At 40.2% G+C, this 25,810-nt stretch overlaps 1 protein-coding gene across 1 annotated transcript in view; it reads right to left on the bottom strand.

The window, feature by feature from the left end:
- Positions 1–25,810, bottom strand: part of PHEX (phosphate regulating endopeptidase homolog X-linked) — a 204,588-nt gene that overhangs the window by 113,451 nt on the left and 65,327 nt on the right. The window contains exon 11 of the mRNA XM_041740362.1: positions 23,373–23,501. Within this exon, the coding sequence (XP_041596296.1) occupies positions 23,373–23,501 (129 nt within the window). The remainder of the gene's footprint in view (positions 1–23,372; positions 23,502–25,810) is intronic.

Genomic DNA, 25,810 nt, shown 5'->3' with positions numbered 1-25,810 from the left:
TGGAATGGGTTAGACTGACACTAGGTCACCTGCCAACCTCAAGAAAACTTCTGTGCAATAGGGTACCCTGTAAAACAACACACAATCCCCAACTCACAGCACATCTCTCGTGGGTATTAGTGTGACCCTAAAAGACCCAATGCTCAGCCTAAACTGTTAATGTGCATACTAGACAAACTTTGCTATGAATTATGATTTTTCCTTTTGTTGTATTCTGTGTCCTAAGAGCTTGGTTTTGTGACCAGTGAGAATGTTCTCTTTGGTCTCCATCATTCAGAGGGTGCACTTACCAGGGTGCACCTTGGTGACCAAATAGACCAGGAATCTGAGTCTCTCTATCTCTCTCCAGCTGTGCCAGCTCTCAGGAACGTCTGTCATGAGAGGCTCCAGCCCAGAGGAATCTCTTCTGCCTCAACTTTTGTTGCTTGGCAGTGCTGGCAAATCCCATTCCAGAAGCACCTGCCCCGTGTCACAGATGAGCTAACTGGAGGAGGCTTCTCACAATTTGATGAGGACTGGAGACATTGTTTTCACCACACCATCCTTATTGCCTGTACAAGGCATAGTTTTAATTTCTTAGACTAATTTTTGGGAGTAAACTTTTGGATCATGAGGCCTGCCCTCTTTGGATGCCTCTTAAGTCTTCATTAAGCCATTAAAAGGCTTATTGTGGTTTGAGTTCCTATTCACATATCCTACTTGCCAATGGCCAGATGATGGATTCTCTAAATTGGCTGTATTTAATAGAAAAATATGCTTTATAGAAAGCTCTCAATTCTCTTATTAGTATACTGGCTAGCCTTAGGGACTCCCTGAAAAGATAAAAGAACAGAAATCAGGCTTAAGATTTAAAAATAAATGTTCACATTCAACCGAAGTCCCCCTTCTTAAAATCTAGCCTCATCTGCCTGTTGTAACTTCCCTTTCCCTATGAGATTTACAGGGAGTGTTCTAGCCTAAATTAAATTCTAGGTTCAAAGTATACAGGTTGTTCATGTAAATGCTAAAAGCCAAGAAACGAATTTAACAAAAGCACCTGAGACTGGCAATAAGGCTTGCTTTGCTCCTACCTTCCAGGGCTCTGTAATCTGGCTCTGCCAGCTTCCGGCATTCCTATGCAATGTCCTTTGCCTGTATATCCTAGACCCCCACCCCAAAAGAATTCGTGTCCCTAGACAGCCGCAGGGCTTTTCAATTATAAAGTCCTTTTACCTCTGCTTTCAGAAGAGCCTACCAAATTTAGAAAGGAAAGATTAATGACTATTCACAACTCTTCACAGAGGAAACAGAACCAAACTTTAACCTACCCCTCCTACAAATGATCTGCAAAAGGCCAATATTCATGGGCCAAGGTTGAACTGTGTACCTGGAAAAAAGGCTTTTGTTAAAATGCTTTATACAGACTTGACAAAGACATAAATCTCCTGATTCTCATTTTTTAAAAGATGTATTTATTTGAGAGAGACAGAGTGCACATGTGCACACATGGAAGTGGGGCAGAAGGAGAGGGAAAGAATCCTCACGCAGACTCCTTGATGAGTGCAGAGCCCCAGTACCCAGGGCTCGATCCCACAACCCTGAGATCATGACCTGAGCCAAAACCAAGAGTCAGAAACTTAACCAAATGAGCCAGCTAGGTGCCCCTCTTGATTCCCATTTTAGTTAAAAATTTTTCTTGATATAAAAAAGCAAATTTAGTTTTTAAAAATGGGCCAGACCCTTGATTTTCAGACCATGATCTAATTCTTTAGGAGATTAGAAACAAATGTGTGGGGACGCCTGGGTAGCTCAGTGGTTGAGTATCTACCTTTGGCCCAGGGCATGACCCGGGAGTCCCGGGATCATGACCTGAGCCGAAGGCAGGCACTCAACCGCTAAGCCACCCCGGGATCTCCCAATAAAATCTTTTTTTTAAAGAAAGAAACAAATGTGTGTTTTACAAGTATCTACAAACCCAGAAATGCAACTTTAGAAATAAGTCCTAGCCTGCCCAGCTTTATCACTCCTCCAAATGCACCTATTTCTCTCTAAATATGTGCAGAAATATAAAAGATCAGGATATTGGAACAAAATTTTCCTGTACTTTTCTTTAAAGGGCAAATTTTAAATAGCAATCGCTCTGAAAAACTGGAGAGAAAAAAAGTTTGCATTCTTTCTCTGTTTCTTGAAATTCTAAAACCTGCTGTGCCTTTGAAATTTGTAAACACAGCCCATAATCACCTGAGCCTAAGAAAAAAAAAGGGTAAGATGTCTTTTTTAAATGATTTTATTTATTTATCCATGAGAGACAGAGAGAGAGGCAGAGACACAAGCAGAGGGAGAAGCAAGCTCCCCACGGGGAGCCCGATGTGGGACTCCATCCAGGCCCCCCGGCATCATGACCTGAGCCAAAGGCAGACGCTCAACCACTGAGCCACCCAGGTGCCCTAAGATGTCTTTTTAAAGTACAAACTGCTCAAAGAGTTCTTGTGCCCAGACTCTAGCACCCTGGATAACAGGCAGACACACTCCAACTCTCTATCTTGGAGAAAACTCGGATACTTTCTCTGGACGTTTATGGTGTAAATTTTCTACCTCCATCATTTCTACATGTAAGAGCCATTCCTCAAAATACAAACATTAGGAAGACTTTTTCATCAGAAAAAAAAGAGAGAGGGAGATATTTGGAAATTGAACTTTTATTGTTCTCTCCACAAGTATCAATAAAAAGAAAAGCTAGAAGATTTTTGTTTGCATCTTGTCACTGTGTGTGTGTCCACATACGTTGTTAATGTAAGATATTATCTCTGCCTCTGGATGACTGTGCAAAAATGAACTTGTAAAAGAGCTCTATGTAGTAGGTTTGAGGGCGAGTGCTTATAAGTTTGGGCATCTAACTCTCAGAAAGACAGAAACCAAGCCAAATGTTTTTCGAGTTCATGTGATCTGGGGAAATGTTCAGTATTAGAGCTAACTCAAGATTGCTGGTTTATTTAATGGACATATCTTCAGAGTTACCAGCATAAAATATAAAACTAATCCTGCTTTTGTTCACTACAAGATGAACAAATTCATTTTCTCTTTACAACATTTACCAGGGAAAAAACTTAAAGTAATGGGCAACTTTGTCTAATGCCTCATAAAGTTTGTTGGGCAATTGAAATGGAAGTGTTAAGAATAAGTACACTAAGCTGATGAAAATAAGACAAAAAGGTTTGTAGGTAAATTTTTAAGTTGCTTCCAAAAGCTATCAAAAGCTTTGGTAACCTGAAACTTTAAAGTTTTGGTAAGTTAAATGAGAAGTTAAATCATTTAACATCTAGATCATTTTCAAATAAGATAAAATAATGAAGCATTAAGTACTACACCTAGCTTTTGTCTTATGACAAACTAAAGACAAACTTGGATCTGTTAATAAAACATGTTTTGTGCCTTATTGAAAGGGTGTACTATAAAAAAGCGCATGTTTCTAGAAATTAGAAAATGTATTCATAAATTTAAATTTGTCAATTTAAAGACTACTGGCATAACAGTTTACAAGTGTTTACTACTTCGTTTTTGCTAGAAATTAAGGTTTCCAAGAATCTCTAGGAATTCTAATAAACATAGTTATAAGTACTGGAAATAATAAGGGGAACAACTCTATGCAAGGAAAATAAGATGTGTGTTTTGGGTAAGAAGTAGTACAAGGAATAGAAATACATTTTTGTTGAGGGAAAGAAAATAATTTTGTCCTAAAGTGAGGCTGGTTATTTAAAGAGAGAAAGTAGGACAAAATCTGAATGTAAAGAAGAAAGTTGTAAAAGATTTATGGAAAAAAAAAACTTGGAAAGAAATTTGATGTGTGGTTGGTTCTGGCTAAGATTAGGATAAATTTAAGTAAGTAAATGGGTTTTAATATCAAAAATAAACTGGCACAAAATTAAAATTTTGTCTTTGTTAAAAGGACAAAATTTTCCTGAACTACTCTTTTTTTTTTTTTTAAGATTTATTTATTTATTTATTCAGGGAGAGAGAGACAGACACACAGGCAGAGGGAGAAACAGGCTCCATGCAGGGAGCCCGAAGTGGGACTCGATTCCAGGTCTCCAGGATCACACCCCGGGCCGCAGGTGACGCTAAACCACAGCGCCACCAGGGCTGCCCCTGAACTACTCTTAATAAGCAACTGTAATCAAAATTTTTTCTTTGCCTTTAAAGTTATCTACCTAGAGAACTAGGATGATGTGTTTTGTCAAAATAATTTTCTACGTTTATCAAGTCTTTGATTACTTAAGAAAACTGACTTTAGCACCTGCCTTAGGTCCAGGTCGTGATCCTAGAGTCCCCGGATCGAGTCCCACGTCGGGCTCCCTGCATGGAGCCTGCTTCTCCCTCTGCCTGTGTCTCTCTGCCTCTCTCTGCCTCTCTCTCTCTCTCTCCTTCATGAGTAAATAAATAAAATCTTTAAAATAAATAAATAAATAAATAAATAAATAAATAAATAAATAATAAGAAAACTGAACCTTAATGTTTAAAGAACTAGGGCAGCCCTGGTGGCTCAGCGGTTTAATGCCGCCTTTAGCCCAGGGTGTGATCCTGGAGACCCGGGATCAAGTCCCATGTTGGGCTCCCTGCATGGAGCCTGCTTGTTTCTCTGCCCCTCTCTATCTCTCTCTCTCTGTCTCTCATGAATAAATAAATAAAATCTTGTTTTAAAAAAAAGAGCTAAATTGTGCCCACAACCATGTAACATTCTGCATTTGCCTCTGAAATCTTTTTATAGTCACGTTGGTTAAATGGATAATTATATATTGTTTCATAATAATATATATGTGATCCCATTTAATCAAATATACAAACATTTTAATATCTTTTGACATGCTTTCCAAAATCCAACTCTTTTGGCCACAATCTGAGGCATTACAAAGGGCCCATGGAACATTTCAAAGATTCTGTGAGACATTAATTAGGCTTATTTGGTTTGTTAAAGCACATGAGAAGCATTGTCAAATAAGTGGTACCAAACCCTCTTAGATTTTATTTGTGTAGATGTGTTATTAAGATAAGTGCTCTAAAAATGGTATGAAACTCCTAGAAATCAGATGTCCTGGTATGTTATTATCTTAAAGTGCTGTGTGTCACAGACATAACCAAATTTCCTCGTCACCTGCATTACAATGAACTCTAATCAGATCTCTGACCCTGGACATTTTTAAGTCTTGTCATTTAATTACTGTTTTACTCTGATGCTGTTACAAATGTGCATCTTCACTGAGACTCATAAAAAGAAGTCTAAGGACAAGTTTCTGATAACCTTAAGATCGTAAAAATGAACTATGTAAAAATTTCCAGAACTAATGGAAAAACTGGATTTAAGCAGAATAGTAATTAATAACATGGCACTGAATGAACTGAGGAGGATAACTAATTTTTATGACTCTGTTTAAAACATTGCTGATTTCTTTAAAAAAATGCTTTGTTTTTCCAGATTTAAGGAAATTTTTCTCTTAAGCTAACTGACTTACAGCATTTTGATAAAATACACCTTCATGAACAAAATAAAACATTTGTCTTTCTCTCCCTACCTGATCCCTCCAAAATTTAGTAGCTCAGGAAGGATTATTATATTTTCATGGCAACATATTTGCATAAGCTCAATAAGAATCTGCTCTCCTTATGACATGACGTAACTGGAAACATTGGTTATATTACCAAGGCTTTGACTAGAATGTCCTATTTGAAAGAGACATGCACAGACTCAGATATGACCAGACAGCTTTAAGGAACTAAGGTTGACTTTACTGAATCAATAAAGCCGCTCAGGAAATGTCAGCCTGATACCTTGCTTACTAGGTGAATAAAGAAGGTCACTTTCTGGCAGGTACAAAACCTCAAGATATTTAGGGGACCTCAAGAGAGAGGAATTAACCCAAATCTATAGGCATTGCAGGCGACATCTGATGGCAAGTATTTGGCTTGGCTTCTGGCCTCAAAAGGCTGTTAAAAGTTCAATCTAGGGATTCCTCATAAAAAGCTCCAGCAAAGCAGGTTTAAGAGAAAAAAAAAAAAGCGTTGGCCATCCTTAGCATCTGAGTAATTCCCAGGGCCCAGCAAATGGACGAGATTTCCAGAGCCCTGAAGACAAAGGGTGACATCACAAAATATGGCCTCATTTTCCACTACGCCTGCACTGGCCAAGCAGCTGCCAAGAACAAAGGCTGCATCTTCCAATACCTCGTAAACAAATGCAGTATTGCCACAAGAAGTGATTGCTTCTCTGAGGTGCCCATAAGTATATTTGGAGAGAAGCTTCCAGAGAAAGCCAAGGAGTACCTGTCCTTCTATGAGACTAGAGAGATTGCATGAAAGAATGTGGATGCCAGAAAGGAGGCAATGGTTCAGACAGAAGTGGCTGCTAAGATTGCTAGGAAGCTGAAGAAACAGGAGAAGAAATACATGAAGAAAGCAAGCAACATCTGGCTGCGAGCACTCTCTTGTCTTCAGAAAACAGCAGCAGTACCTCTGAGCAATGCGACAAGACAGGTGAACGGCCCAAAAGAAAGCAAAAGCAAAAGCCCCAGAAGGCTCCTCAGGAGAATGGAAAGGAGATCCCATCTATCTCTGTCTCTTTTTCTCTAAACCCAAGAAAAAGAGATCTTTTTCCAAGGAGAAGCTGGTGAGTGGTGATCTTGAAGAGAAGGCTGGCAGTGGAAGCCTTCCCAAGAGGAAGAAATCTTTCCCTGAAGAAGAACCAGTTAATGATCTTGAAGAGGCAGGAAGCAGCAGTGTCCCCAAGAAAAAGACAAAATTTTCTTCCAAGGAGGAGCTGCTTGCTCAGCAGCAGATCTGATGAAGCTGCTGGCAGCCAAGAGCAGCAGCTTCAAGAAAGAGAAAAAGTTCCAGAAGCTATCCCAGGAAAATCAGAATGGACATTTCCCCCTGGTGGGGACAAAATCCATGGTGACATTTCCCAACTCAATCCATCCCTTAGAGCTCAATAAAAACAAATTCACAAGAAAAAAATAATAAAATTAAAATTAAAATTAAAAACTCCTGGCGCACCTGAATGGCTCAGTCAGTTAAGCATTCAACTCTTGATTTCTGCCCAGGTCATGATCTCTGGGTCATGGGATTGAGCCGAGTCAGGCTCCACATTAGGTGTGGAATCTGCTTAAGATTCTCACTCTCCCCCTCCACCTGTCTTCCCCAAAAAAGTCTTATGGTCAACTGCTATTCTTGCTGCACTTATGTAAACGATCAAGCCAAGGTTTTTTAAAACTAGGCTTTTCACAGACAAATACAAATTAGGCTATCTTTGGTAAACATGAGGGTGATTATATAGAGAAGATGTGTTTCAATAACACTTTTCAATAAATATTAAACTCTAGCACTGTTCATTATAAACTCACCCAGATCCCGATTCCTTCTAGTTTCCTCCAATGCCTGGCTATAACTCTCCAAACTAATGTTTTCAATTTTTCTCCCATCTTTTTGAGTTGGATTCATTTGAAAACCAAAACTGCCCTTTCTCCTAAAACCCTGCAAACAAATATGAATGACTTGATGTAAACTTTAGAGAAATCTCCAAAATCTCACATATAGGCAACCTTCACAGCTGTTGCTCTGTGGGCCTTTCAAAAAGATCACCAGAGACATTCAAACCACAGACCAGGAACATCAGACTACCACTGGCTGCTCTCACTCTATCTAAAGATGCTTCAAGCTTGACATCTAGAAAACATCTCACCTAGCTATTCTCAGACTCAAAGTGGTTTCTAATTTGATCCAATCATTAACCACTGTCTTCGTTTCCATACAAATGCCTCTCGTTTAATACCTGATGGCTTGGCCTAGCTTTGAGAACACGGCTGCATCACTGCCTCCTAATAAAATGAGTTTAACTGACCTGACCTACTGTCAGGAGTACGAGACTGGTTCAAAGAGACGGAACATCCTACCAACTCACCTTCTACTGAGTGAAGGAAAGTTTTAGAAGAGGAAACTGTAGGGGCCGAGGGCAGGCCATCCCAAGATGGCCCACTCTGGCAGGAACATTATTTTGAGTCAAAAGCAATCAAAACCCAGCACATTCAGGGAAAGCTCTCTATCTTCCCCTCAACTAACTGTCTGCTTATACCAAGAAGACAGCTACACACAGAGATCCCCCTTCACCTAAGAAGCTTATTCGCATAAGAGGGCCACCTTTGTTTTCCAAACATCTCCTCTTACATTCCCACAAAATGGTCTCCCTCCCCGCCTTTTTTTATTTTTTTTATTTTTTTATTTTTATTTTTTAATTTTTATTTATTTATGACAGAGAGAGAGAGAGAGAGAGAGAGAGGGGCAGAGACACAGGCAGAGGGAGAAGCAGGCTCCATGCACCGGGAGCCCGACGTGGGATTCGATCCCGGGTCCCCAGGATCGCACCCTGGGCCAAAGGCAGGCGCTAAACCGCTGCGCCACCCAGGGATCCCTTTTTTTTTTTTTTTTAATTTTTATACCCCGCCTTTTTTTAAATGTAGCCCTTTATTTTTTTAAAGATTTTATTTAGGGATCCCTGGGTGATGCAGCGGTTTAGCGCCTGCCTTTGGCCCAGGGCGCGATCCTGGAGACCCGGGATCGAATCCCACGTCGGGCGGTGCATGGAGCCTACTTCTCCCTCTGCCTGTGTCTCTGCCTCTCTCTCTCTCTCTCTCTCTCTCTCTGTGTGTGACTATCATAAATAAATAAAAGTTAAAAAAATAAATAAATAAAATAAAGATTTTATTTATTTACTTGACACAGAGAGAGGGAGCACAAGCAGCGGGAGCGGCAAGCAGAGGCAGAGGGAGAAGCAGGCTCTCCAAAAAGCAGGGAACCCCACGTGGGGCTCGATCCCAGGACCCCGGGACCATGACCAGAGCCAAAGGCAGACACTTAACTGACTGAGCCACCCAGACACCCCAGTCTCCCTTCCATTAGTATTGTCAGACCCTTACCCCACTCCTGAGCTCCTATAAGCCTCGTGATGCTTGATTGTCTTTGGAATTTCATGGCTGTATGGATTCCCCCCACTTATGAAAATAAATTTGATTTATTCCTGGTAACCTATCTCATGTCCATAGCAAGAAGGACCTTGAGGGGCAGAGGAAATTCTTGCTCCCTGACATATGCAAACTTAAAAGTGTTCTGCAAATTTTACATTGTTTTACGATTTCATAGCTCATGTGATATGATTTTTCAGATATAATTTCATATCTCGTAAAATACATAGCAGATGCTCAATAAATACAAGTTGATTTATCCTTTTCAAAACCTCTGGTGGCATCTAGCAAAGAAATAAAATTGAATCTGAAATTGAATCAACTATCTTTCATCTATGCTAATGTATAACAGTTATTCTAGCAGCTATTCCAAAAACAGACTAATGGAAATCAAATGACTTGGTAAGTTAGCCCAGTCCATTCTGACAGGGAGGATGCTAAATGGTACAGGACAGATGACTAAAAAATGGTTTAAATATATATATATATATATATATATATATATATATATATATATATATATCTGGTAGAAATAATCATGGGCTGCTGGAGTTCTAAAAAAAGGAAGAAAAAGAAAAAATCTTCAAGGTTTATTGTGTGTATTAATCTTAAAATTATATAATTTTAAGAAGATTCTTAAAGCCATAATGTTGAATAGGTTTTCTATTTTAAATATTTAGAAATTATAAGTATCTTTTATAAATTTATTTTTTATTGGTGTTCAATTTGCCAACATATAGAATAACTCCCAGTGCTCATCCCATCAAGTGCCCCCCCCCCTCAGTGCCTGTCACCCAGTCACCCGCACCCCCCGCCCACCTCCCCTTCCACCACCCCTAGTTCGTTTCCCAGATTTAGGAGTCTCTCATGTTCTGTCTCCCTTTCTGATATTTCCCACCCATTTTTTCTCTCTTCCCCTTTATGAGACCATAAAATGTTTGTCCTTCTCCGATTGACTTACTTCACTCAGCATAATACCCTCCAGTTCCATCCACGTTGAAGCAAATGGTGGGACAAATCGTTTCTAATGGCTGAGGAATACTCCATTGTATACATAGACCACATCTTCTTTATCAACTATAAGTATCTTAATAAGATAGATTCCAAAATCTCCAATCTCCCCACTGGTGCAGAGCAGGGCAGGTTTCCTTCCATTGTTATCACTTGATTAGTGCATGTAAAAAATGGGAACCATTATCAATAATTTATATGGTTAACCCTGAAGAAAAAGGCTGAGGGAAGTTTCTAAAATGTCTCTTTCTGGTAATTGTCACTTTACTAAAAACAAACACGTTATATAAATCAATGTACTAGCAAATACTAAATAATTGTTTATACTGTAACCATTTAATAAGATGAGTTTGAACTGGCTCCTGATGAAAATATAATAGTGGCATGAAAATAAGAAGTAAAGAAGAGACCCATACTGAGAAGGGAGAAGGGCAGCCCTGGTGGCCCAGTGGTTTAGCGCCGCTTTCAGCCTGGGGTGTGATCCTGGAGACCCAGGATCGAGTCCCACATTGGGCTTCCTGCATGGAGCCTGCTTCTCCCTCTGCCTGTGTCTCTGCCTCTTTCTGTGTCTGTCATGAATAAATAAAATCTTTAAAAAGAGAGAGAGAGAAGGGAGAAGTAGTTAAGCCGGAAAAACTAAGGAGAGTTAGAAAACACTGAGGTTTCTGGCAGCCAAGCAAGCTAATAAAACAAATCATACCAGTTTGTTGGGATTAACAAACTTGCATAGCTATTAAATATGTTGGCAAAAGAAAAAAAGATTATCAAGCTATTTGGGCCACAGACATGCTATAAAGCATGTTGATCGGTGATGCAAGAGTTTTGCATGTCCTTTTATCAAAAAGCCTTAAGACTGAGGTGGAGATAATAAGGAGGAAGATCCTATTTACTGGATATGAACAGAAAGACTGTGTTCAAATTTTATAACTTGTCTTTTCCTGCTTCCTACTTTTCTGCTCTAAGAGAGAACTAAGCAGAGACCAGAATAACATTGAGAAATCAACCATTCTCATGATGGTGTAGCCTTTGTCTGTGGGTAAACTTCCCCCAGAAAGTAACTGCCTGGTCACTTCTAAAATTCAGCTCTACTGGAAGGCATAAATACTTTTTTTCAGCGAATGAATTTTTAGTACAGGGTCTTCTCAGTCCACAGGTCTGATTAGATCTGCTTGACAAGACTGTGGCTGATAATGTGTCCAATGTTATCCAAGACCAACAAGAAAAATGGGCCAAATGTGTCTTGACTGTGGCAAAACACTCAAAGACAGAGGCTAGGGTGGTGTCCACACTTATTTCAAAAGAATTCCCTATGAGCTATCTAAATTACTTGTTTTGCCGGATGTCATTTTGCCAAAGGTTGCTTAAAAAGAGCTGTCGGGACTGGGGTCAGATGATGACCTTTGTTGTAAAAAGATTTAGCCCACAGAGAGTTGTGAAACCTGGATCTGTTCTAGGAATTATATTTGGCTCCTTGAGCCGTTTCCTGAAACTCTCCTAGGAGCCAGATTTAGCATGAAATGATAGGGCAAGTTCTGGAATGTGGCCAGGGCACTAGTATTAAAAGGATCTTTATCCCAACTGCAAGCTACTATAATAGGCATGGATGGAGGATGAGGAACGGCAATAATTCCCACAGGCACCTCCCTCACTCTCACTCTTTCGAAGAGAGGTTAGAAAGAAGCGATTTCAATGCAGGAGAGCTGCACTGTCTACGCCAGGACTTTGACGGTATGAATTCTCTCATTATGATTAGTCTCAGGCATGTCACATAGTCCTAACAGAGGCTAACATTCACTGGGCACTTACTACGTACCAGGCATTGTGCTAAGCCTCCTACGTGGATTACCTCGCCAGGTCCTCCCCACAAACCTCAAGTCATCTTCGTATCCCTATCTGTGATTCACTGTAATGATGGCTTTAATTCTCCACCCCTTCCTTGGTCCGCACCCTTTGCTGCGTGACTTTGCCATTCCTCACACTACAGCGCAGGTTCTGCTTCACCTGTCAATTGGGACTGGCCCCATGGCTCGCTTTGGCCAACAGAACGTAGACCTGACATGATGCCAGGTCTGCGTCTGGGCCTCAGGAGGCCTCACGTGTTCCTGCTTGCTCACTTGCACCTCTGCCATGGCTATGAGAACACACCCAGGCGAGCCAGCTGAAGGAAGTGAGACAACTGGAGCAGGGCCACGTCATCCTGCTCCCCTCTGCCAAAGCCAGCCCAGACCAGCCAAACCCCAGACATGTGGGAAGCCCAGCCAAAGTAACCAGAGCTGCCCGGGGGACCACCAACTGCCTCCAGATGTACCTGCAATAACTGCTCATCGGTGAAGGCCGCTGAGGTTCTGTGATTGATCATGACACAGCATTAACGTAGCAGTAGAAACTGGTGCGCCACGTATAAACAGGAAGACAGAGGCGCCAAGATGTTAACTACCTTGCCCAAACTGATAAGAGTACAGCTGGGCTATGAGACGCTACTGCAGCTTTGCAGGAAACGGGATGCAGTTTCCATACAAGGCCAACATTTTATAACTATGTGAAAAAGCCTTTTAAAACCCAAATCATTTCGGTTTGCCTGAATTCAGACAGGCCCTCCTCAGCCCAGAACCAAAGAAAGTGATCTTGACATGACAGCTAATGCCACTGAGCAGACAAACGGAAACGGACAGCCTCGCTTTGCACGTTGTGTTGAAGGGAACTGTGTCTTTATCTGTACAAGGGCCGTCCTGAGAATAACCCTCATGAGCAGCGGCAACTGCAAGGAACAAAGAACCCCTCAGGATAAGGGCATCGCTGCAACGCGTGACACTGACTTTCGTGTGACTTCTGCCACCATTAGAGTTACGTCTCATTTACTCGACCACTGAGAGAAATGGTGAGCAGGGGAATTGGAGAACTTCAATATTTATGACAGGACATCAAGCCAATTATCTTGGCCAACTAATGAGGTGAACTCCTAGTGTATGGAAGTTGCAAGTTCAAACTCCACCACTGCAATGGGGCCCATGTGGGTACTTAAGTCTCTGGCACCAGCTGCAGCAGTATGGGTTGGGAGGGGAAACCTGTTCGGGGGAGAAGAACAACTATCAGAATTGGTTACACAGAGCAGCTCAGGAAACTGGAAGATACTGTAGGTCATCGATGGCATTACTTGGGGACATGAACAATGTCTTTACCAGAAAGGGAAAAAGAAAGAAGCTACTACAGTGTAAGAGAATGTATTGAATTGTTTTACACAACTAACTAAAGTCTTAATTCTTCAGTTAATAAGGTCTAAATCTGAAGTGTAATAAAAGATTTGTTCCGCTTTAACTAGATTAACCTTCTGCATACAGAATGTTTTAATGTATAAGAAGGGACTAGTGACTTTAGCTTTGATTTCAGTATTGATCAAGATTCTTTTCTTGACCAAACCTTAGTCAGGTTCCTATAAGCCCTCTTCTTGACTAGGCCTTGACCTTGGCCCCCATCTTGTCCTTGCCAAGTCTCCATAGCCCAGTTTTAGCAAGAATCCTGGTCAGTCAGTTTAGAGACAATCTGCTACCCTTGATATCAGAGCACCCTCTGCATCTGATCAAATTCTCCATCCCCCACCCTTGATATCTGATCACACTGGCCTGCCTTCAGCAAAAGCCCCCTTATCCCTAAGGTCTCATCTTAGGGACCTCCTAAGGTCCACTGACTCCATCACTCTGCTTATTGGACATAAATCCCCACTGGTCTTTGCTCTATTCAGAGCTGAGCTCAATCTCACCCACTGTGATAGTCTTTGAATGTTTTGCAATAGTACTGAATAAGTCTTCCTTACCATTTTAACAAGTATCAGAATAATTTTTTTCTTTAACAGGATTTACCCTGTAACAAAAACATAGAAAATATGACCTACCACCAAAGCATGCCTACTGGTAGAGCTGAGATACATGAATAAGTAGAGTTTGGGGACACAGTGACTATAATGAAATAAAATGACTGGGTTTAATACACAAGGACTTAGCACATACAAAATGTTCAAATGGAAACCAACTTCACTGAATTTTCTAGAAACTATAAAGCTGAAAGATCTTTTTTTACATTAATACTTAATAAAAAATTGTTCTTTAAAGTACATGCTCACATTTCTGTGGTAACTGAAGAATTATGAACATTTTTAAAAAGCCTTTTTTTTTAGGGAGGCACTTGATGGGATGATCACTGGGTGCTATACTTATGTTGGCAAATTGAATTTAAACTTAAAAAGGAAAAAAAATAAAAAAAATAAAATAAACTTAAAAAGGGGGGGGAGACTTTTTTGATAAGAAAGCTTCCAGAGGAAAAAAAAAAAAAAAAAAGAAAGCTTCCAGAGCCTTGAGTCACCATTCCAAACATCAGGGATCACTCCTCATAATGATGTATGTAGAAAATACTGGAAATTGAGCTCAGTGTATAGACTGGGCCAAAGATATACCTAGAAAAGTTGCTCTCGGATAAAATCTCTCATAGCATCTGAATCAGCTTGTTTCTTATTATTTTCCTCTTTCTTCTGAAAATTATATGAACATGAAAATACAACATCAACTGGTTGGGCTTAAGTTTTCACTATATTTGTCTTTAAAAATATTGAAGTACCAGAAGCAAAATCTATTTCAACTGTTTACTATCTCTAAAACACTAAGAAATAAACATGTGCCTTTTATTTTTATAAGATCTTAATATAAGAATAAGTAATTTCCTGATAAGGGTGAATTAATTATAAAATAAGCTACTTAGAAGTCTCCTCCTTGGGGTACCTGGGTGGCTCAATTGGATAAGCGACCAACTCATGATTTCAGGTCAGGTCATGATCTCATGGGTCATGAGACTGAGCCCCATATTCGGCTCCATGCTCAATGTGGAGTCTGCTTGAAGATTCTCACTGCCTCTCCCTCTGCCCTTTCCCACTTGCATGCTTGCTCTCTCTCTTTCTAAAATAAATAAATCTGGGGCACTTGGGTGGCTCAGTGGTTGAGCATCTGCCTTCGGCTCAAGGCATGATCCGGGGTCCTGGGATCGAGTCCCGCATGGGGCTCCCTGTGTGGAGCCTGCTTCTTCCTCTGCCTATGTCTCTGCCTCTTTCTCTGTGTCTCTTATGAATAAATAAGAATCTTTTAAAAATAAAATAAAATAAATCTTTAAAAAAAGTTTCCTCATGACTAATTTCCTCATTCTAGACATAAAATTGGCAAAGATTTGGGTTTGTTTGTTTGTTTTGTATGAGGAGCAAGGGAATAATGCACTAGTTTAAAGCTAGATTGTCTGGGCATGAACCCTACCTATGGTTACCTTTTAAGCTGCTATGATTTGGGATTACTTAAACTCTTGGAGCATCAGTTTCCTCATCTGGAAGATGGGGGCAGTAAAAGCAGATATAGGACCATTATGTGTATTAAATGAGTTAACATGTTACAAGTACTTATAAAAGTACCAGATATCCAGTTAAACCTCAGTAAAAGTTAGCTACTTTATTAATAACACCAGATTTTTAAAGCATAAAACCCCTACCACTGCAGTCACACTAGGCTCATGCTAACCATCCCCCTTCCTGGCTCTTACTGGTATCTTTACCTACCCTCCATGGATACAGATACTTACCTGGGGCATTTACTGATATATTAAGGATATAAATCATTAGCAATAATAAAAAAGGAAGAGGTATCTGGCTGGCTCAGTAGATAGAGTGTGCACCTCTTGATCTCAGGGTCATGAGTTTGAGCCCCATATTAGGGGTAGAGTTTATTTTAAAATTAGTAATAGAAAAAAATTAAAATAAACAAAAATAGTAATAGGGAGTAATAGGGGTGCCTAGGTGACTCAGTTGGTTGGGTATCTGACTCTTGATTTCAGCTCAGATCATGATCTCAGGGTCCTGGGATCGAGCCCCACAACAGGCTCTGCACTCAGCGCGGAGTCTGCTTGTTCCTCTCTCTCTGCTCCTCCCTCACTCATGTGCTCCTGCATGCACATGTGTACTCTCTCTTTCAAATAATAAAAGTCTAAAAAATATATATTTTTAAAAAATAAAAAATAATAATTTAGTGAAAAGAAAATGGAAAAGCAAAATATCAAGTAATACTTTAGACATCCTTCCTCTTCCTCCCACAGACACACACCTAATCTTCTCCTGTCATTTAGGTCATGAACGTACAGATCAGAGTTTGTCACCATAGGATTAGAGCATCATCTCTATTTATAGTAACAATACATCATGGATTCTTTGAAGAGTCTCACTTTTATATCCTGTGTGTAACTTTTCACAAAAGCAACTTGTTAAATATTTAGCTAATATGCTATATTTTTAAATTGTACATGGTCTTCTAAATAATATTTTTAAATTTTAAAAAGGTCTCTAATAAACAAGTTCCTTGTTTTTGGTTCTGAAGACAGAGGAGAGAGAGAGAATATTAGTGTAGAAGACACAAAATGGTATCCCCAGGACATACTTTGTTTGGCCCTCACAGTATCGACCAAGATTTAAAATATGGAAGATTTCACATAAAAATCCCTATTTCTGACTTCTCTCAAAAAAACAAAGAAACATAGTTTGGTTTGAAAACACACACACACACACACACACACACACACACACACACACACACACACACAAACCAGAAGCCTAGCGAGGCAGGCATCCTGATGAATATAGCCTGAGCTGAATCCTGGATAGCATATTCATTCCTATTCACCACTACTGTGTCCCAGACACTAAGATCCAGAGGCAATTACCTCTCATCACTGCACTTGCCTGGTTTCTGCTGATACTTAGCCAGCTTTACTTCTGTACATCATTTAATGTTACTGCCTGTGAGGGTATTTGAGCTTAAAACCCCAGGCTTTCAGCTTGACCAAGTCCTTCACAACTTCAAGACACTGAACCCCTTTAACTTGTAGACTCCACTCCACCCAGTCTGTGAGCCAATGAGAAGCAAGACTCCCAGGTGCTAACCACAGAGTAGCATCTGGAATTTATCTCCTCCTCTACACTGTACACTAGGGAACCTGAAACATCCTCACCAAGTAGCAGCCTGACTCCAAATCCAAATCCCAGTTCCCAAGCTGTGAATCCTGGCATTGCTTGAGTCCTTCCCCACTGATGTTAGAGCCCTCCATGAAATCCAATTGGTTAGGGACCAGTGATCCTGCCTTTCCAAACCTGGCTATAGCCTCACCCTTGCCCCAAGGACTAAGCACCATCACACTGAACTCAAGAGATCCCTTTTCGAGTCTTTAAAAGGGCACTGTACAATATGGTAACTACATGTCCAATACGGTAGCCACAGTGGGAAATGAACATTTGAAATGTGGCTAGTCTGAAGTGAGATATCCTGTAAGTATAAAATACACATGAGATTTCAAAGATTTAGTTTGAAATAAATCATATAAACTATCACATTAATAATTTTTATATTTATTATTTGTTGAAATAACATTTTGGATTTATTTAGTTGAACAAAATATATTAAAAATAATTTTACCTGTTTCATTTTACTTTTTTAATGAAGCTGCTAGAAAATGTAAAGTTACATAAGTGGCTCATATTCAAGATCTTTTGGATAGTTCCACTCTAGGTAACAAAGACAACTACTGTCCAAAGAGTTCTGCAACTATTCTCACTCTGCTGGCCTGTCCTACAACCAGTCCCACATGGGTTAAGGCCCTGTCCCACCATCAAAAGGCACAAGATTCTTCCCTATGCCTCTTTAGGGAGCTTTGTGTTGAAGAGTTCTCCTTTTTCTACATGTTATTCCCTCCCATTTCTAATTAAATCTGTAAAACTCCCATAGCTGTGTGAAAGCAAATTAGTATGAATGTGTGTGTGTGCGTGTGCGTGTGAGTGTGCACACACAGGCACATGCACATGCACACTTGCCTAAGGGAAGTAGAAAAGAAACAGGAACTTGGAATTGTGTGTTTTCCCCAGTAAAAAGGAAGAGAACCCTGGCTGGTGGGGGGCTTTCTCCTCTACAAAGGAAACCTCAAAGTGAACTGCTCTCTCCTGCCCTCTATAACAAAGGAGGCCAAGCAGAGGTAGCTGGGCCAAATCTACCATTAAGAGACTACAGAAACAGACACTGAGGCGAAGCAGGATGTCCCTTGGAAGAACCTAAGTACCAGTTTCCAAAGGAAAACTAATGAGTTCAATGGAAAAACAAAACAAAACAAAAACCAAGAAACTGGAGGCCCCCACACAGGGTTTGACAAAGTCCATTTAAATCAAACTGAACATGGAAATTTTCAATGAGTTGAAAAACTGAAGCAGTTAATTGCACTAATGCAACAGCCTTTGTTAAACAAGGTACTGACGTCTGAGTCAACAGCCTACCCTGCTCACATGAGTTGCCAGGGTTGGGATTCTGGTGGTAACTGTTTGCAGGTAAATGAATGACGCAAAGGCCTTGCTACTCCAAGTGTGGTCCCTGGACCAGCAGCATCAGCACCATTTGGGAACTTGTTATGCAAGTTTTTGGGTCCTAACCCAGACCTAAGATAAAAGGATTCTTGGTAAAATGCAATGGGATTTTGCATTTTTATAAGATCCTCATTTGATTTGTGTACACATTAAAGTCTAACAAGTACCTGAAATTTAACCTTCGAAGTGTATTCATCTGCTTAGCAATCTTTTTTGTAAATAAAACAATGGCAGCCCTCCTTTGGAGTTAGAGTCTCTGGAATTTGTCCCACTGGGGATCTTTCTGTTTTTTTCTTTGGCCTATAGTTAATAATACAGAATGTTTTTCAAATAAATCAGTGGTTCCAGGTGGTTCTTGGATGAGAGCCCTGTAACAAGGCTATAAAAAGCCAGATATTTCTCTTATAAGTTTCCAACTTAAGTATTCCCTGAGGCAAATAGCTTTTGCTTAAGGGAGGAAAACAATTTTATGTAAAATAGATGAGTATCTGTAGTATCCCACTGCCTCCATGTCCCATGTATATCAAAATAAGGGGGAAAACTGCCAAAATCAACTTTATTTTAGAATATTACACCCTAACACATGAAAAGGGGACTTTCACACCAAAACTGAGAAAAACAAATTAATCCAAATACCTTTCATATTACTTAAAATTATTCTACTGCCAAAAAAAAAAATACGAAAAACAAAAAGCCTCTGTTATGCTTTAATTGTTTTTATATCCTTCCCAGGGCTTATAATGTTACCACTGTGATTATCTGATAAATTCTCAATCCACTTACTCTAAGCAAAGAGTGAAAGAAAACGCACAATGGGAATATTGAGTATTTTGAAATAAGACATTAATTCTCCAGCGGAATTATTTGCAAGAAGGGGACGTGCAGGTTCAAATAGTCTCAAACGTGGCAGAAAATTCCCCCAAAGAATAAAAAAAATCCAGGTAAGTATACTTAGATTTGAGGTATTCCAAGGCAAACTTCAGCAAATACATGGTTATGTGTTACATATTGCAGGGGCCAAGGGCGAGCCGCCCCAAAATGGACCACTTTGGCAAGATTATTTTGAGTCAGGAGCAAACAAAACCTAGCGGATTCAGGAAAAGTTCCTTACCTCCCCCTTTAGCTGCCTAAATTTACATTGGAAAGGAGAGCCTGTACCCAAGGAAGACAGCTATTAACAGAGATTCCTCTGTACCTAAGTAGTCTCCGTGCATAGCAAGGCCACCTTCCTTTTCCAAACATCTCCTCTCACCTTCCTACAAATGCTCTCCCTTTCCTTTGTGTTCTCAGACCACTATTCATCTCCTTAGCCTCATGGTGCTAGTCTTTAAAATCTCACGTCTGGGACACCTGGGTGGTTCAGCGGTTGGGCACCTGCCTCTGGTTCAGGTCGTGATCCCAGGATCCAGGATCGAGTCCCCCATCAGGCTCCCTGCAAGGAGTCTGCTTCTCCCTCTGCCTGTGTCTCTGCCTGCCTCTGTGTCTCTCATAAATAAATAAATAAATCTTTAAAAAAATAAAATAAAATTTCATGTCTGTATGGATTCTCCATTCACATAAAAACTAGCTTGGTTTTGTCCTGTTCATCTGTCTCACGTCAATTTGATTCTTAGTCCACCTAAAAGGACCTTGAGGGTCACCTGGGTGGCGGTTGGTTAATCATCAGATTCTTGATTTGGACTCAGGTCATGATCTCAGGGTCATGAAATCAAGCCCTGCAACCGCTCCCTGCTGAGCAGGGAGTCTGCTTGAAATTCTCTCCTCCCTCTTCCCCTCCCTCCACTCACATGTGTGCATATGTATTCTCTCAAATAAATAAAATCTTTAAAAAAAAGAAGGATCTTGAAGGGCAGATGAAATTCTTCCATCCCAACAGTATTAACACATAATACCAAACAGTTCATACTATTTACCAGCACATAATACCAACTATTTCAACTATCATGATGTAACTGACTTTATGTGTTTGCCTTTAAAATCAGTGTTTGTTGACCACCTGCATCCAAGCTGCTCATATATTCGAATCTGAATGGCTATAATGGCTCATTATTAATGAAATATACCTAACATATACCTCTTTGACATACTGATTATTTGGGGCTGATTGTTTTTGAGAAGCTACAAACAAAGGAATCTCTCAAAACAGAGTCAAAGTTACCCTTTTGTGAGAGAAATTAGCATTTAGGAGGGAAATTCCATTGTAAGAGTATCTTCCTCCCTGTATCAGGAAAAGGAGGATGAATCTCATCTCTAGAAACTTTGATCAATGGAGAAGAGCATGGACTTGAATCTGCAGAGTAACCTTACCTTTGTCTATGGTGCTTTTCCTGGTAACCTCCCAACACTGGCCTGCTCACCCCTGTGCCCACATCTTCTCATCTTCTTTTTCCTTAGCTGGGGATGGTAATTAAGGTGGTGTGGGCCATTTCTGGGAGTTCCTCAGTTTTCCTGGGTCTCTCCCTTATATACAGGAGGTATGCACATTTATTAAACTTGTTTTTCTCTCATTAATCTGTGCTTTATCACAGTGGGATCTCAAGAACCTAGAAGAGGGGATGCCTGGGTGGCTCAGCAGTTGAGGGTCTGCCTCCAGTTCAGGGCATGATCCTGGGTCTAGGGATCGAGTCCCACATCAGGCTCCTTGTGAGGAGCCTGCTTCTCCCTCTGTCTATGTCTCCACCTCTCTCTCTCTCTCTATCTCTCATGAATAAATAAATAAAATATTTTTAAAAAGAACCTAGAAGAGTAGAGGGAAATTATTTTTTCCTACCCTACATTAGTTAATTGTGCCTAGATATTTTGCTTCATGGCATTTGTAAACCATAACTCATTGCAAAGAAAATACACACCAAAAACTCCCCACCATAGCTAAATCCCAAGCTCTGATTCAAAATTCACCCTCTCCTCCAGTGCAGTTGGAAAAAATGAAGAACAACACACTGGTGAAGGTTGAGGAGTCCTGTAATTCATGACCTCCAACTTCATCTAGACCATTACTGTCTCTGGACAACCATGCTTCCTCAGTTTACTTACTCTCCCACTGCCCTGGACAACTATTTCACACCTTCTCCTTTCTCTTCCAACCTTGAACCCCAACCTCTGTCCTCAAGTCAAGACTCATACACTACTGCCTCCCTGACATCTCCAACTGGAAGTCTGATAACCTCTCAAATTCAACATGGCCACAACTAACTTCCTGATCTCTCCCAAATCCAAATCTGGTTTCCCACAGCATTCCTCTTCTCAGTTAACAGCAACTCCATGCTTCCACTGAAATCAGACTCAAAGCTCTTATTCTCAGATCCCTCACTAAATCTGTCAGCAAATTATGTTGGTTCTACTTCAGAATGTATTCAGAATCCAACCCCTTTTCACAACTTCCAGGGCTACCACCTGGTCCAAGCCATCATCATCTGTCATCTGGTTCCTCCAATTGTCTTTTTTTTTAAAGTAGGCTCCATGCCCAGCGTGGAGTCCAATGTGGGGCTTAAACTCACAACCCTGAGATCAAGACCTGAGCTAAGATCGGGAGTCAGACACTTAACCAACTTAGCCACCCAGGCCCCCCTTTCTTTCAACAGTCTTCTAATTAGTCTCCCTGCTTCTGTCCTTGACTCCCCGTAGTCTCTTCTCAGCATAGCAGCAGGGTGACCCTTTTAATATAAGTCAAGTCACATCAGGCTTCTGCTCAAAAGCCTGCATTAGCTCTCCACTGCTCTCAGGATAAAAGCCCACAATGGCCCATAAAACCTTACAGAACGCCACCATTCCTATTACTGCTCTCACTGCAGCACCTACTTCTTACCCCCACTCACTCTGCTCCAGCCACATGGACCTCCCTGCTATTGCTTAAACACACCAGGCCCCTCCCAGCCATAGAACCTCGCTATTCCTTTGGCCTGGAACACTCTTTCCACAGATAGCTGCCATATCTAATTCTCTCACATCCTTCAAATCTTTGCCAAATATCATCCTCACAATGAAGCTTTCCTTGACCACCCTATTTAATCCTACAACCTGCCCCACACACCTTCACCTTACAGCACTCCCAATTCCTCTCTACTCTGATCTCCTTTTTTTTTTTCCAGGGTCCTTACAACATGCTTGCCTGTCCCCCCACCCATCAGAATATCAACTCAATAAGGTCGGAGATCTTTGCTCTGTTCTCAGCTGTGTCCCTAGTGCCTGGCATATAACAGGTGTTCAACAAGTGCTTGTTGAATAAATGAATGAAACTAAATCTCATGTTTTATTGATACATCTGGTTGGGCCATTATTGCCATTTACAGCAACTACAAATCATAATAGATCATAGGTAAAGGAAATCTTATTACACTGCTCATTCCATTTTTGTAAATGCTCAGGAATTTCCAAAATAAAAGGATTTTTTAGGTTAACAAAAAAAAAATAAACACAGAGCATTGTCTCTGAAATACGTGTCACACTTCTGAAGTTTCCAGAAAACAGCATAAGTAGGAAAAAACCCTGCATTTTATTTCTATCTCTAAACCATTTAATAGTTGTTAAATATATTACAAATTACTTCATCTCTTGGTCTCCAGTTTCCTCATCTCTCAAACAAAGAGGTCTGACTAGAAAACCTCTACCCTTTGTAATGACAACAGTCTAATATCTAATCATAAAATTATCAAGACCCTCTTTGTTCCTAAGCGTTGACTTCACACATTTAACTTCTACAGGAGAAATTCAGACTCTATGTGACATGATTTCATGCTTTTCTCATTTCTAACTTGTCTTAATTTAAATGACTATATTCTAGGTTTGAGTTTGTAGTTAATATTGTACTGCAGGGATTCCTCTCTGAAGCCAAATTATTATCTATCTAGATTGATGGTTTCAAGAGCTAGAAGGCTGCTATTGGCCTGCTGGCCGTGCCCACGCCAGACCTGGCAGCCCGCCATGGCTCTTACCAGCTGGGAAGCCGCACTTACCATCTCCTTCTTGTCTTCCTGGAAGTGTACATCCACAAACATTTTTCCCACGACATAAGGGAGGGCACTCTCGATAAAGTTTACACATTTGTCCCATTGAGGCAACAAAGTTGTGGTCCCCTGAATTACCTGTGGGAGATAATTGATCTAGATTGAGTTTCACTGGGATAAAACCTATGGCTAAAAAAAATTCACACAACCTGAAGAAAACAGGCTAAAAAAACATTGCATACCCCAACCCATATATATGTGTCAGATGGTAGGGCCGACTGTGAAATCTGTCCTAATTCTGATTGTTCCTTGTTATCTTTAAAACTGAATGAAAATATTCTGATGGTGGAAAAGTATGTATTTATCCTTTCCTTTCAGTTTTCCCCATTAAATGAATGATTAGGACAATGGCATAGCGTTTCTACAGTTAGCCGGGAAATGAGTGGATGCTGTCCAAGTGTCCAGATAGTCTTTAAATATCTATTGGGAACTGAAGTTCCACTAGGAAAGGTCTAGTATCAAAGTGCATGCCCAGAGAAGGTTTCTTTGCTCTGGGTAGTACACTTCCAAGTCCAGAAACAACATGGTGCACTGTGAACAACCCAAGAAGCCTATTTACATCATAATGTAGCAAAGGACACACAAATAACCAAATACGAGATGCCTGAGTAGCTCAGCGATTGAGTGTCTGCCTTTGGCGCAGGGCGATCCTGGAATCCAGGATCAAGTCCCCACATCAGGCTCCTTGCATAGAGCCTGCTTTTCTCTCAGCCTGTGTCTCTGCCTCTCTCTCTCTCTCTCTCTCTCTCTCTGCATCTCTCATGAATAAATAAAATCTTTTAAAAAAAAAAACAAGTAACCACGTAAAAAACAGATGTAAATGTTTTCCCCATCTGTCCCAATTAAGCCATTACAAAAAAAACACAAACAAGGAGGTTCCAAAGCAGGACTTGGAAGGCTCAAAGGTTTACTCTTGGTGATGAAAGTAAAGAAGTAAATGGCGTCTAAAATGCCCTTGGAGGATGGAAGTTGAGAGCTCAAAGTGCAAACTGGAGGCAAGCAGCAAAGAAGAGGGACCTGAGCATGGTGCGGGGGGTGGGGGGTGCTGCTTGCACTGCGGCAGACCTGGACTGCTGGCACAGTGCAAATGGGCTCCACACTTAAATTCATCTGTGCTTCCTTCCCCCGCTCTCTGGCAACACGACCTCTTCTCAGACATAAGGAATCAATCTATTTTTTAAATCTCTAGAGAAAGAGATCCTACAACTGGCTTTGGCAATTCAATGTTATATTTAGCTCTTTACACTCAAGAAACATCTCCTCATACCTAACCTTCCAATTTTCACACACTACTTACACCATTCTCTCCTATTCTCTTCACAGTAGGGTTGAAAAGCAGCTGGGTACTATCTTTTATGTGATCCAGAGGAGTTTAAAAATATACACGCACATATATAAGTATATATGTAACATATAACATATGTTATATGTATAAAATCTACTTGTTTTGTAGCTTAACCCTTTGATATGACCTCAATAAATATAGCTGTTTTATACTGTTCTCTGTAAAGCTCAATAATCTAATGATTTTGAGGGCCAAAATATATTCAAAATAACTGTGTTACCCACCAAAAATTCCTGTACTCACCTGTTTCTCTAATAACCAAAACATCTGTTAAATGAAAGTACCATTATAAAACTTGTCATTCACTTCTAATTGAGAGAAAAATAAATTGTAAATACATTTAAAATGAAAAAAAAAAAAACAAAATCATTAGGTCCTCTATTAATGGGAGAATTATTCAGACAAAAGCTTGTGAAACAAAGCCAAATAACACCTGTGTAAGTGAGGGAGCGAAGATCAAAGAACCAGGTGAAGGGAAGAGAAACAAAGTATTTCAGGCAGTTGAGCCAGGTCCCCAGGGAGACTAAGTTTAGGCCTCTTCAGCCTAGCAGAATTAGGATAAATTCAAAGACTGAATGAAAGTCGAGATAAAGACCAAATTCTATCCCTAAATTAAACATGAAACTTTACCATCTAATACATATATCATGCATATTTTGAATATTCTGAATCCTGAAAATGAAAAATAGTTACAAATATATCACTAAGATACATTAAAACTGTGATGACAGTGACCCAGTTAAAAACATTGGGGAAAATGGGAATAAGTTGATAAGAGGGAGCAAATGCAACAGGATAGTCCCAAATATTGCCTCAAATATCTTTATATGCCCTCATCAAAGTACAGTTTGAGTGTAATTTACAGTACATAAGATTTAACTTAATAAAAAGAAATAAAAAAATAAAATAAAATAAAATAAAAAGAAATAAATTTAAAAAATTAGAGCATGGGCTGCAAAACTCCCTCTGTCCCATCCATAAAGGTGATTTTTATTGGATTAGTTAATATACAGACTGTTTCGACATGTAAAGATATCCAGTG

The sequence above is a fragment of the Vulpes lagopus genome, chromosome X (assembly GCF_018345385.1).
Source record: "Vulpes lagopus strain Blue_001 chromosome X, ASM1834538v1, whole genome shotgun sequence".
Taxonomy (NCBI): Eukaryota; Metazoa; Chordata; class Mammalia; order Carnivora; family Canidae; genus Vulpes; species Vulpes lagopus.
Note: the sequence above shows the minus strand (reverse complement) of the source record. Positions and strands in the feature narration are given on the sequence as shown.